Source organism: Nipponia nippon, unplaced genomic scaffold (assembly GCF_047370975.1).
Source record: "Nipponia nippon isolate SJK-2023a ecotype South Korea unplaced genomic scaffold, ASM4737097v1 scaffold_5, whole genome shotgun sequence".
Classification (NCBI taxonomy): domain Eukaryota; kingdom Metazoa; phylum Chordata; class Aves; order Pelecaniformes; family Threskiornithidae; genus Nipponia; species Nipponia nippon.
Genome location: NW_028262369.1, coordinates 42092325 through 42106551, shown reverse-complemented (window position 1 = coordinate 42106551; position 14227 = coordinate 42092325). Strand labels below are relative to the sequence as shown.

At 34.6% G+C, this 14227-nt stretch overlaps 1 protein-coding gene across 1 annotated transcript in view; it reads left to right on the top strand.

Annotated features, from left to right (window-relative positions):
• Positions 1-14227, top strand: part of CDC14A (cell division cycle 14A) — a 67203-nt gene that overhangs the window by 34808 nt on the left and 18168 nt on the right. The window contains 5 exon segments of the mRNA XM_009468289.2: positions 2845-2911; positions 5134-5196; positions 8454-8541; positions 10376-10606; positions 12981-13119. Coding sequence (XP_009466564.2) covers positions 2845-2911; positions 5134-5196; positions 8454-8541; positions 10376-10606; positions 12981-13119 — 588 coding nt within the window.

Sequence of the window (14227 nt, the reverse complement as noted above, 5' to 3'; positions counted from 1 at the left end):
GTAAAGTGTATTTTGTTGTTTGCTCTGTGTTCTGAAACTGGTAACTTGGGTCTCATCTCCTAATACTGAATCCACAAGCACTTGCCTTACCTGTACTTCAGATATCTCTCTACTGTATCAATGGGTCCAGCATGCAGAGTCCTTATGGATTATACCTAAAACTTCTGCCAGATGAATTTCTCTGTTCTTACACCTAAAATTAAATACCTGTAGATAGCTTAGCTTAAAATTCTGGAGCGTAAAACAGTAAAGTTTCAGAAAGGGGTTTGCATCTGAAATTGATTCTAATCAGGCAGTTGTACTTTTGGAAACTAGAAAAGAAAAAAATATATATATATTTCTGGATTTACCCTAAAAAGAATTGGGAGTGCTAAAATAAAAATGGCTGTGTGGCTTTAAGAAGAAAAAAAAAGGTGCATAGACTTTGTTCCATTTTCTTGTTTTCCAAATTACAATAGAAGGAACGTTTATGATTTACTTGTGTTTTCTTACCGGATGGTACTTGGGGGGCAGAGGGGGAGAGAAAGAGAGATTATGGCAAGGTCTGATATGATATGCTCAGTATTTGTTCATCAAACATCATGCTTTCCCTTGAAGCATTGGGTAATATTAAACCACTGCTTCCAGGTGTTATTTCACTGCCATGCTGTACTGTCATTCATATCTAGTGTTTGTTTATGGTTTCATTACATTATCGCGTTCTGCCACAAAAGATAGATGGGGGTATAAGTTTTTCAGATGTTAACTCAGTGTATTGCATTTCTTTAAAAAAAAAATTAGAATACTGCTATTCTTTGCATTTCTGGGAATTTGGGATTAGGTTTAAACAGGTTTTTATTTGTTTATTCCAGAACTTTGCCTATTTGGACTTTTCCTTGCTTTCCATCTTTCTATTATTTCACTGTGTGTGGATAACAAGTGTCAGCAGAGCTGTTTTCTCCAGTCACAGTACACCTAATGGTTAGGTGCACAGTGACAGAAACGAGACGTTTAAGGCATGGGTGATGTAGGCAATAGATGTTAGCTGCCAGCATCCATGTGCGCTCCACTGGTAATAGCTGTCTGTGGGAACTGTAGCTAAGACTACTGTACACCTGGAATTGTGGTAGGCTTATCCTGTATGTCTAGGTCAAGTTCAATGTTCTCCTTCTCTCTCTTACTCTCATAGCGCTTCTTATTAGTGGATTAGAGATTATATGGCTTTTTTCCAGTATTGTTTTTAGGTACTGCAGTATCAGATGCCTTATTAGTTGAAGAAGTAGTTATATACACATAGATAAAATAAAAATTATATTCTTGTTACGGCAAAATAACATGTAATATGGGATACGTCTGCTACAATTGTATCTTCCATTCCTATTTCTCTAAATACTTAATTTTGTGGTTTGTATTGTTTTAGGTTTTGTTTCTGTCAGCCCCTTCAGAAAATGGTTACAGCTTTTAAAGATTTTCTGCTATGTATGTGTTCCTGTTGGAGCCTTAAGATTTTTTGCTCAGAAGACCTTTTTGTTCGCTAATATGCTTTTGTGTTAAAATGATCTGTTATCCAAGTTTTCTCTGTCAAAAATGTATTGTCTGTAAAGTTTCTATTTTACAGATTTGGTATGTTCTGCTTATCTAATGTAAAGAAAATACTTTATGGCTTTTCATTTTGAAAAACTGTTAGATTTGGATGTTGAAGGTTTATCCACACTTTAAAGTTCCCATTCTAAAACATTGTAGCTAAGTATTTTTTAATAATCTAATAACTTGAAAGCTTTTCTAGAGTAACCTGCCTGTAATATGACACTACCGAAATCATAACTTTTGATTTTCTTAAATATATTTTCTATGAACACTGCTTTCTCAAAACCGCCATACTTATGCTCTTAAAGAATGGGTAAGAATATTCTACTCTTAAAGTACTTGGGATGAAGGAGCATATTGATATAACAAATTTCATACTATTTATAGCAAGTAGACTATCAGAAAAGGAAAGTTTTCAATGAAAATTTTGAATCAATTATAGATTAAAGATGTATTTGGCTGAAACCTAAAATTTTGCTATTCTGATAAATTGTAGTTCTTAGCATTCTGGATAAGACAGCTTAGAGCAAAACTGTAAAAGATTCCTTTAATGAGTGATTAGGAAATAATCTACCCAGACAGAATTTTGTTAAAATGCAAACTGGTCTGAAGCAGACTTTGAAAAGCACTTTTTCTTTTTTCCACGATACATTTGTTGCTGTTATTTTTTTGGTGGTGGTATTTATTTTTATATTCATGTCTCTTACTACTTGAATATGTTTTGCTTTGGGTATCCTGTCATCTTTTAAAGAGAAATTGTTATTTTCGTAGTGGCAGAACTGAGGTCAAGTAATATTAAACTTAATTATATCTGGATAGTTTTTAATCGCATCTGTAATCAGGCATCAAAATGAGAGACTGTAAATGAAATCCAAAGTAGTAGTCTATTTGCCTTTCCTTGTTAGTGTAACTCAATTAAGACTTGAATAATGGTCGAGGCAAGTTTTGCTTTATTTGCCACTATCCTTACACAATTGAGAGAGGATGCAAAGCTTTCTGTTCCAGGACAGCATAAATAATTTGGTAAAGGGTGTGTAGTTAGATGATGTAAAATATGCACTTAAAATAATTTGCAGTATCTAACTGCATTTATAACGAGCTACATCTTTGGTAGGGGAGGGCTTTAGCATGAACAAGCTTCTAAAAAGATGTCTTCTTCGAACTTTAATTCAGATTTCTCAGAGGGGATTTAATAACTTGAATATACTCTGTTGTGTGCTGCCTTTCCCTGAGTTCTTAAAATAATTATGTGTATATTCATTTGTATTACATCTATAGGGATGCTTCATTTGGGAACTGCACATACAATCTTACGATCTTGGACTGTTTACAGGGAATAAATAAGGTAATAACACTTTTCCTAAGCAAAACAGATTTAAATTGACTTTTAAATCATGAAGGAAAATGCTGTTAAAATACATTAGAAAATCTAGTTTCAAAGTGAAATGTGTGTGAATGAGTAGTATGCTGTCATGAAGCCTGAGTTACTGAGGACTGTATTTGAGTAGTGATGATGGAAGAAGGTTACACTTTTACCTGGCTGGCCTGGCCTTCGACAGCTTTCTGAACTTCACCTTGTGAATCGGAATGTGCAAACGCACCAGGCCTGGCTGGGGGTGGTTCTTAACTCAACAGTGCAAGGCAGAGCACTAGATCTGCTAACAGATCATTTATAGCCATGGGTAAAAGGGAGTAACGTAGGTTGATAAAGTCAAGTGAGACAGACACCTAGGTATACTGTGATTTAATCTGAGCAGTTTTTGCGTGTACGTGACCCCAACTTTCCCCCAAAACCGTTGGTTCAGTGTTTGACCCTAATCTTTTCAGAATTGTTTAAAAAGAATGAAAACTAATGTATGTTACTGGTGTTCTGATGTGTCACTTTCAACAGTCCTGGTCCTGGGGAATACTAAGCTCCAATATTGCTTTTCGTTAAAATGTTACACAGCATCTTAATTGGCAACCTTGTGTTACAGTATATGCTTCATACTATAAGCAAAGATTAAATTTTGTTCATCATTTCCCACTGGTCTTGATGAAGGGAGCAGGCTATATGAACAGTTCTGTACAGACATTTTATAGACTATTTGTAATTCTTAAAAGTATGGCAAAACAAATGTTTCTTCAAAATTGGAAAAAAGAGAGATCAAGCTTAATATTTTTAGTTCTGTGGGGGTGGGAAAGGAGCTGTCAGTTAACAGCAAGACTCTAATTTGTGTGGCATTCTACAGATCCTGAAGCTCTGTGAAGCAGTCAGTGCAGTCACTGTAATTTATCTGCAACAAACACATCAAAAGGACTTTGAGAATCAGTTTTTCCTCCTTTGTTCCCATAGAATTTATTACTGAATTTTTGTCCAGTTCACCTACAGAGGCAAAAACGCTTTGAGCAGAAACCATATGCCTTAATCTAACGTAAAATCTTAGTCTACCTGGGTAAATTTGGTGTTTGCATGCACATATATCATATACATGTAATTCAGCGGGCCTACAAATTCTGGAGTGCAGGCAGCCAACCATGCTTAAATGAAATACGTTTTTCAAAATCAGCTGTCCAGACAAACCTCTCGGTATCTTAGGTTTCATGACGGGTCCAGTCATTGAGCCTATGCTGTCTATAACAAAGCTATTTTTATTTTGTCTTAAAAAAGGTGGTCTATGTGTAGCAAATAATGGCAGACTGATGATTATTGGTTTTTGAATCATAGATCTGTGGTGTGTTTTTATCACACCTTAATCCCAGAATGTTGTGTAATATCTATACTTCTCAGAATGCAGTAGATTCAGTATAAATATATGCTGCAGAACTGTGTTCCACCTGTTCCTTGGAAGAAATTTGGGCTATGAATTCCTTATTTAGAGAATTGTTTTTAATATGGTATTATACACAAATCTTTTGTACAAAATTGGCACAATTTTTGTACAAATTAATAATAGTACAGTAATCAAATACAAAACTTGACTTCTTTCAATCCTGTAATAAATACTGTCTAATGTAGTCTAGCGGACTTCATTCTATCAGTGGAATGTGTATTAAAAACAAATCATAAAATACAGGTTATACACACTACTGTATTCTATATGTGCCATTTTTCCTGACTATTATGGTGATAAAATCAGAGTATTATATTAAGTATAGAAAATCAATAAACTCTTAATGTTCTGTATTTTGTTATGTCGAACTGCATGAAAATGTATTCGGCATAGAAATCATTGAATGAGTGTGTGACAAAAAGGGAATTGCTTTTTAATCTGCCTTACAGAAAAAAACATGCATAGTGGGGTGGGGAGAATAAATTTTATGATTTAAGTGATATGCAACAACCTTATGTCACATCGTAATGTCTTTGAAGGGGAAATAATGAGCCTCACATGCTTTAGTGACGTTGGAGTTTTTGTTGTCTGTATTGTTAATCTGTGCAAAATGTAATGTTGTCTTACCATAGAGTCTTCAATAAGCCAAAAGCACAAACGTTTAGTCATTTTAGTTTTGATTCTCAAAAACAATATTATAAAATGAGATTATATATCATATTTCAGAATAAACTGACACCTTGTTGCCTTTTAGGCCTTGCAGCATGGATTTTTTGACTTTAAGACATTTGATGTGGATGAATATGAACACTATGAGGTTTGTACGTTTAAAATGAGTTGAATGTGCTTGGTTTACCTAAAATAAGCTAGAATATACAGTATCCCACAACTGAAAACATACTGGAAACACCTCTTAATGCAAGTAAAACCCAGTGTTCATATGTAAGGTGTGTGCATCCAAACCTGTATGCTGTCTGTCAAAAACAGGCAGGATGAATATCCTTGCAATTTCAGTGCATCACATAAGAAATCTACTGTTTTCTCATAGCCGTTCTGGCTTCTGGGACCGCTTTCATGCTTTCCCAGCCTTCCCCCAGGATGTGATGCAAGGCCTCTCAGCTGACCCACAGAATCTGTGTTTTCTTTCAACACTTGTTGAGCTGCTTCTTGAGATGCTATTAGGCCCAAATATATGATAAATTTTTTATAGCCACATAGATTAAGCACATTTTGAGCTTATTTTAGTAAGGATGCATTATATGGGGATTTCGGTAATGAAAAGACATGTAAAATATTTCCCCTAATGAAGTCCCAGAAAACTAAAGATGTCATTCATTGTTCTGCCAGCCTTCTTACAACTTAAGAATAGATACTCTGGGTGACTCTAGATGCTTCTAGGACTTTGTTCTGTAACATACACACCTTTATCTGCTAGTAGTAGACAGTTATCTCAAGCTGTATTGCTGCAGAGAACCTTTAAAGTGTGCCTGTGAGCTGGGCTGTGTACAGAGGAAATTGGAGGTGCAGGAGGTGAATGTACATCTGGTCCAGAGTAGTTGCATGATCTTTGTCTACCATTTCCCACACTCAAAGGAAGGGAAAGGGTTTTTACTGGTCAGTGACAACCATGTAGTTGTATTGGACCTTGTCTTTGGAACTCCCTGAAGTTCCTGCAGTTGCATTGGTTAAGGAGAAGGATATATAAACTACAAGTGTACTAAACATTTGAATATATATTAAACTCGCTTTTTAGAGTTGTGTTACTTTATTGTAGCCAGTATTCGCCCCTCTATTGCAATTTTCAGAAAATTTGGAAATAATGAGAATAAATCTGCTTAGTCTGAAAATGTCCATTTTAAAATTTATTATCTTAAGCTGAATATTTCTAATATTAAGCGAGTTTTAGGGATAATTGCTTTTCTGAAATCTGTAACATTTGATAAATAACTATTTTGTGTAATAGTTATTTAATAGCAAGAAGATGGGGGTGATTCAGTACATATCTGAAATACATACAGCTATACGAAATGCTTCATAAGTGCTCAAGAAAGAGGATGAAGTCAGGAGAGGAATGAACAGTGGAAAAACTTAATTTACAACACAAATCTATACAGTAGACTTTGGCTGCAATAGGCACACTATAACATATAGCTATTCACAAAACTTAAAAGCATTCGTAGAAGGATTTCTGTACACTGTAATGTTCCCTAATGATTAGATAGAGAAATTGGTGTATAGCCTTTGCTGAATTACCAAAATTAAATGAACAGTAACTAAAATTTAAAGTATGAAATTGCTGCCCTTTTGCTTACTCTATCTACAAAAGGAAAATGTTTGTTCTAAGAACAAATGATGGTTGGGAATTCTTAGGAATCTGTACATATAGTAGGTGATAATCTGCCTGAAAAAAAAAATTAAAATAATTGACTAAAGCTATACATTATCTTGTTTAATCCTTAACATTATTTTAGTTTGTGACAAGTATGTGTGACAGCTGCCCGCTGTCTGAGTTTAAGAAGCAAGAACTTGGAATCATCTTTAATTTTTTGTCCATTGTTTGGTATGTTTTCTATTATTTTACACATCATGGTCAGCTTTGTATGTTTAGATATGTCCTGTGCTATGTTTCTAAAACTTTGTGTTCCAGGTTTTTGCTATGTTAGGTCTTCAAATGTGTAGTTATGTGGAGAAAAGTTGCATAAGACTTAAAGGGAGCAGGCTAAAGGAAATTTTATTTCCCGTTTATAGTTCTTTCATCTTACTACATTATCAAGGCAGCTAATTCCCCTTTTGTTGGACTAGATGTAAAATACTCAAGTTCTCTCTTTTTTTAATAATAATGTTGTTTGCATGTAGCGGTCAGTATATATACACACATATACATATATATCTGTAGCTCAGGTTGGTTAAAATTTAAATTATTCACAATAACCCATGTAACTATAAAGAAGTACTTAATTCACATATAAAACTGGTGATACAAATACAAAAATACCTTTAATTTGTTGAACAGGACTTCATCCTTAAAGGGGGTAGAGGTGCTACAATGAGATTGCACTCTGTAATACAAATTTCGGGTGGGTGAGGGGTTCTGACTTGGCAGTAAGATTGGTTCACTGGTCCTTATGCAACCTTGTTAACTTACAGGAGTTTTCACTGTGTGAGGACATTTGGAGCAAGCCTAATGGGCTTTAACTAAGCAAACAGTCGGTGAATTGATTACAGCAACGTCCATTATCAGAACCTTTCACTCATTAGGATGTTTGATGAGCTGAGAGCTAAAAACACAAGCTTAATAATGCAGTTGAACTGAGTGCCATGTCCTTAAAAGTCATGCTGAGAATAACTGCATTGCCAAATGAAGAATGAGCACTCTACAATTAAAAAAAAAAAAGGTAGTTTTAAACTTCAGTTATGTATTTCCAAAGAAGCTTCCAGTTTTGGCACTGACAGAATTTGCAGAGCCTTTTTGAAGTTTTCATTTAACAGTGAGCAAGAAATGCAAAACATCACAGTTTGAAAGGTTTGGTTTTTTTTAATTTAGTCTTTTTATTTGATTTGTACTTTGCTTCTATGGTTACTGGCTCATCAGAACTTATGCCAGTATGTAAATTTCAGTTTCTACAGGGAAAGGACAATTGGTTTTGAAGGCTTAATTGCTTATTAGTTTGTTTTCTATGAATTGGGTTTTTTAGCCAGTGCCTTACGGGGAAGTATTTTTCCGTATTGTTTGAGTAAAACGTACAAGAATGTTGGTGTTTGTCAGTGTTGTTATAAGCAGGTATCTTAAAATGCTGAACCCTCTAAAGGAGAAACATCTTAGATATAGGATCTTTCTGCTTTTATTGGAAAACTTCAGCAAAAATTTTTGCGCTTCATTTTATTAAGAGATTTCTGAGAAGCAGCTTATGGTTAGTTAGTTTGTCCCATATAGGTAAGCTAGCTAATTACATTTCAAGTGTTTTGTTTTAATGCAGCAAGAACATGGTGAAAAGTAAAATAAAATCTTGAGTAACTTTTTTAACATTGTATGTACAGATATTAAAATGCTTTTCTCTTCTGAAATTTTTATAGCGAGTGGAAAACGGTGACTTCAACTGGATTGTTCCAGGAAAATTTTTAGCATTTAGTGGACCACATCCAAAAAGCAAACTTGAAAATGGTACGGTGTGTATTTTAATGCTATTCTATGATCTTATTTTCTCCAGCATGTTAAACAGTCACAAATGAGCAGAAGATAATAGAGGTTTATAGATTAATTTTTATCCTTAGAAATAATCATACAGTGAACATTTTACATACAATCATAGAACATAATTCCAAAGGTTTTAAAATTCTTCTTTGCTAGAAGAATTCCAATTCTTCTAACAGTCAGTGACTTTCATTCAGTGACAAAGTGCCTGAGAAATTCAGGCCCCTTACTTTTCTCCTGGAACCTGACACCTGATACGATAAGTATGCAGAATTAAAGGTGAGTTGCATAAAGCAAAGGAGACTGTATTAAGAGTTTTGTAACAAAGGCCAGGAAAGACTTGAAAAAGAAGCTTGCCTTTACTACTGAAGATTCTTGGGGTAATGTGAAGAACCTATGTGATTCTAATGGAATAAAAAAAGAAGCTTGACCAGCAGAGGGAAAAGAGAGATTTGGTCCAGCTAAAAAAAAAATTAAAAACTCCAATCAGATTTTTGCTGAATTTCACCTTATTCTTTGTGCCATGTCACTTTCTTTATGTGAACATGTTTTATGAATATCTACCTCTTTCCCCCCACCCCTGCTCTCTCATGTTTCCTTTATGACTGGAATGCTGCTAATTGCATAGTGTCAACAGAAGATTTAAACAAAATCCAGGAAGAAAATATTTAAGTTGGTTTGGGTTTCTTCCCCAATCACTGTTACAGTCCCTTCTTGCAGATTTTTTTCAAAAAATATTTAAATTATTCCATGGAATTTGGAAAACCTGTGTCTTATTTTTAACATGTATATAACTGAAAATTACTAAATTAGCACTAATGCTTAATTAGGCTACAAATAAGCCTCACCCAGGTGAGTGTAAGTACACATTACAAAGCTACATTTTTCTCATTATGTTGTGACTCTAATTGCATTTACTAATGCCTATATGACTTGTAGAAATGACCCATGTTTTGTGAGGAAGCTTTTGGACTTTATTTGAACAGGAACAAAAATTCTAGAGATAAACCAGTGAATTTGGTCAATGACAGGCCTTCTGATTTTTGTGGTAGCTGCGTTGTTCCTGTCTTTTGTTCATAAGACTTAATTGTTAATGGGAAAGAATAAACTACGTTTTACATGCATACATCCTACAGACGTGTGCATGTGCAGACAGTCCCTCACACGCTTGTCAACAGAGAACATCTATTTGGTGAAAGTGTCCTGAACAGTTGTGGTGTGGTTGGTCTTTGACCTTCCTTCCCACCCCCCCATCTTCATCTAGAGGATCCTTTTGTCTCTCAACTGAATCAAGGCACTAAAGGGTTTTTATTTCACAGAATATTTCTGGTACTACAGTTTATCTTTTGACTGTTCCTCTTGTCCATAGTATAGATCACCAATCTATTTTCCTCATAAACACTGTTTCCTCTTAAAGCATGTTCTTATTCTCTGATCTGCAGCTTGACCATAGATAAATAGCTGTTCTGAAATGCTGAATTCATATATGTCTCTAGCTTTATGTATAAAACCCTACTTGTAGACAGGAATGGGCTAAACAGGAGACAGTATGGTGTTTCACATACACTGTGTGAAATACACATTTCTTTTTTTCTGATCCTTTTTTTAATTATAGTGGTCTTCATGAGCATTTTGTGGAGAATTTTTTTATATCACTTAACATGTTCATGCTGAATAAAATAGTAAAGCATTTTCAGTATTAGCATGTTTATCTTTCAGAAAAGGTTTTGGGGGCAATTTTGATTAGTAGAACTTTGAACTTCATCTATGACATTAAATGATTGTTGCTTTATTTTTTTTATAGGTTATCCTCTTCATGCACCTGAAGCCTACTTTCCCTATTTCAAGAAACATAATGTCACATCAATCATAAGACTGAACAAAAAAATTTATGAGGCAAAACGCTTTACTGATGCTGGTTTTGAGCATTATGACCTGTTCTTCATAGATGGAAGCACACCAAGCGACAGTATAGTTCAGAGGTTCCTGAACATCTGTGAAAATGCAGATGGTGCTATTGCTGTACATTGTAAAGGTATGTGCACTTATTTATTTCTCAGATCGAAGTTTAAAGTAAGTATAAATCCGCAGCGTTCATTCCAGAAATAAATGATTTTAAAAATAACGCTTTCTGGTTGTGAAAGTAATATGGCTTTATGATATTTGACTAAATATATGACAAATATTTGTTATTTTCATATGCACATTAAGTTCTTTCATCCTACACTACTACTTACAGTAACTGACAATCTGTTGTTCGTTGTTCTGTTTTTTCTTAATATCACTTGAAGGCGTGAGTTTTAGTTGGAGATTTCTCTTTTGCATTATGCTTTCACAGCATTATGATAATTGGCTAGGAAATGCGAAAGACTGAAAGGTTTTCTTTGTGCTTTTGGACTGTTCTACATTTTTCTGTGGAGCATGACTTCCACATTCCAAGTTAATGTGAGTTATTGTGATGCCAGCATTTCAAACGAGCATATTTCAGCAAATCAGCCAGAAAAGGCACAAAACGTGCTTAGTTGAGAATGATTAACAAAGGCTTTGAAGGGTTTGGCTCGATTTATGTTTAGAGTTGTGTAAGGACATTGTGGAGACAAATGTCTTGCTGATCTGAAACAAGAATCATGCTATTCATTCATAATTTTTCCATGAACAATAAACATTCATATCAAAGATAAATAAGTTTGTTTGCTAACAAGTTGTTACCGTGGCTAGAACCCAGAAATTCTGGCATTAATAAGCTGGACATCTGCTCATTGACTAAATGAGAGTATAAATTATTGATCAGCAGTAGATTGTTATTCTCCAGGCTTAGCTGCTAAAGAGAAATACAATATACTTTTCTAGTGACTTAGATATGCACGTGCTAAACTGAAGTATTTTTGGTCTTTCGTCTGACCATTTAATAAGCAAACCAACAATCTCATTCTTTTTAGGTTTTTTACACCCTTCTAAATAAGCCTATAAAAAGTTAAATCAACAGTTAACTTGGAGTTAATGTATTGTCTGTAGTCTTCTTTGTACTGCTATTGCAGAACTATTCCAAGCACAGCTTCCACACAAGAAATTGCTTTTCCCAGAAGTTATAGAATGGTTTAATGCAAAGGGTTGCTATGGAAAGTTTGTACATTAGTAGGAACTTAGAGAAAAGAACTGAAGTCTTAGTGATACATGCAGTTGGTAGATATTACCTGCAATTTTCAGAGACTGTTTTCTTATTCAGATGTATGTTTAGTATAGTACAGCTCTTCATTATCTGTTTGCATGTTGCATTCCTTTTGCATTTAAAAAAAACCCAAACCACAACAACAACAAAAATCCCCAAGCCTCAAACTGTGTCTCTAACAATATTTCCCCTTTTTTAAATGATTCTTCAGAGCTAGTCTTCCAGTGTAGAGTTATGGAATCTCACTATTTGTGAACTTTTACCTTCAGCCTTTTACCTGAATCATCTTAACTTTCCAAAAAGTGACAGCAAGATTTAGTTATTGGTTAAATGTAACGAGCTTGTAGTTGTGTATAGAATTGTCAGCAAGCATGTCTGGCTGCTTAGAGAGTTTCTGTTTAGATAGTTGTTGGTGCATAAACAATAGCTGGCCACCATGAGACTGTGAACTGCAAATATTGTTTTTTTGGGAAAATAAGGTTTAAATGGGGAGACACTTTACTAGTAGATAAAACATAGGGCTAGAAAGAGATTAATGCTTACTCTACAGTTAAGAGATTGGTCTGATAGCAAAAGCTAATTTTTCTGTCTCTCTATTCTCCCCTTAAAACCAGGATTAGTTTGTGATTTGGGGGGTAATGGGTTAAATCATTTTTTAAGCTATTGATATATAAAATTACATGCTGGTCAACATTGATTGTTGTTTATACGTATAGCCGTGAATAGTTTTATAGGTTGGTTTCACAACAAAACTGATTCAAAAACAAAAAGCCACTGGCTGAGAAGACACATGCTGCTATCTGTTGTGTTGTATTTGCATGTATTTGAACCTTGATTTGTAAAGTACATGTGTTGGCCTCTCAAAGGTACTTTGATTTTGTTTTTACTGGTTTTATAAATATGAAGTTTGTATCCAGCTTGGTGACAGCTTTTTTAAAATATCAGCCTTTAAAAAAAAAAAAAGTTTCAAGTAGAATTGTACAAGTGCCAAGAGTGATCACTGTTGCATGCGTTCTTAAACGCTGTTAACTTTTTACAAGTATGATATATTTGTTCTTAGATCTACAGCATTGAAATCCAATTACGTGATAAACGGGATACTGAATCAGAAATTCTTTCTTCAAATATTAAGGTGGTGAATACCATTGCAAAGAAGCCTTTTCATATTCCATACTTCAATTTGATAATTATGAAATGCTCAAGATTTCATATGTGAATGTTGATATTTGTGTTTCTATAGCTGGCCTGGGGAGAACAGGAACACTGATTGCATGTTACATAATGAAACACTACAAGTTCACACATGCTGAAGCCATTGCTTGGATAAGAATATGTCGACCAGGCTCTATCATAGGACCCCAGCAACACTTCTTGGAAGAGTATGTATACCTTATTTGCTACTAAGAATCAACTGCTTCTCTACATCCTTATCTATCTTGCACTGTTTATAGGCTCTATTTTCTGTCTACTGCCGTCGTATATTACTGCCTGTTGCAATATATTTAAGGTTAATTAATTTGGGATTGAAATCAAACAAACTTACTCAGTAGCAATCATCTTCTCTGGAGTGCTATGCATTTTGTCACCTTAAGGGGCAGAGGGTCTCAAGACTCTGCATGTTTGTGTTCTGGGGGATTTAGGAGTTCAAGACAAATGTCTGGGAAGTGTAAAGTCCAGATGTGGTCAAAAGACTAAATCAACAATAAGGATTTATTAAAATATTAATATAGAAATGATAGACTTTATATATAGCCTATGGTGACACTTAAAATGAATCTTACAATAGTATAGATGGTATGTTTTTTTTTCTTTCTCGTAACTAAAGATTAAATAAGTATGTGGTGGACAGCTTATGATCTCTGTCAGATTCCTAGCATAATGTATGAAGCATTTCTGATTTGGATCTAACAGTTGTTAGCATTGATCCAATTAGTTGGATCTAATTGTTGTTAACCAATGTATGGTTTTAGTACAGCTGCTTCTCAAAATTGACTGTATATTTTGCATTGAGAACATTTCGTGTACAGATAATTTGAATGGGTGATTCAAGGTGTGATCCTGACTGGAAATGAATGACATAATTGCACTGGCTTCAGTGATGTAGACATGAAGTTTCATTTCATAGTGGTTTCTACATTGTGCATTTACTATTACAGTGGTTATGTTGATATTATTGAGTTGATACCGTGATGATACTTAGTTGGAAGCATTTTCACTGTTATGAGGAAAAACGTTTTGAGAAAATCAACCACAATTTTGTCTCTTCTTGGAAAAAAGGGAATGCAACAGCTCTGCTAGATGCTGTGTAAATACAGTAAAACATGCACTGACCTTGCATCTTAAAATCCGTGGGATATCGGAGAGAAAAAAGTATTACTGTAATTCATTAGAGAAACTGAGCACAAATGAGGATTCCTGTTTATTTTCCAGTGCAACTGAATGGGCACTCCTTTGTTTGAGAGGTGGCCTACTATTATTCAAAATACT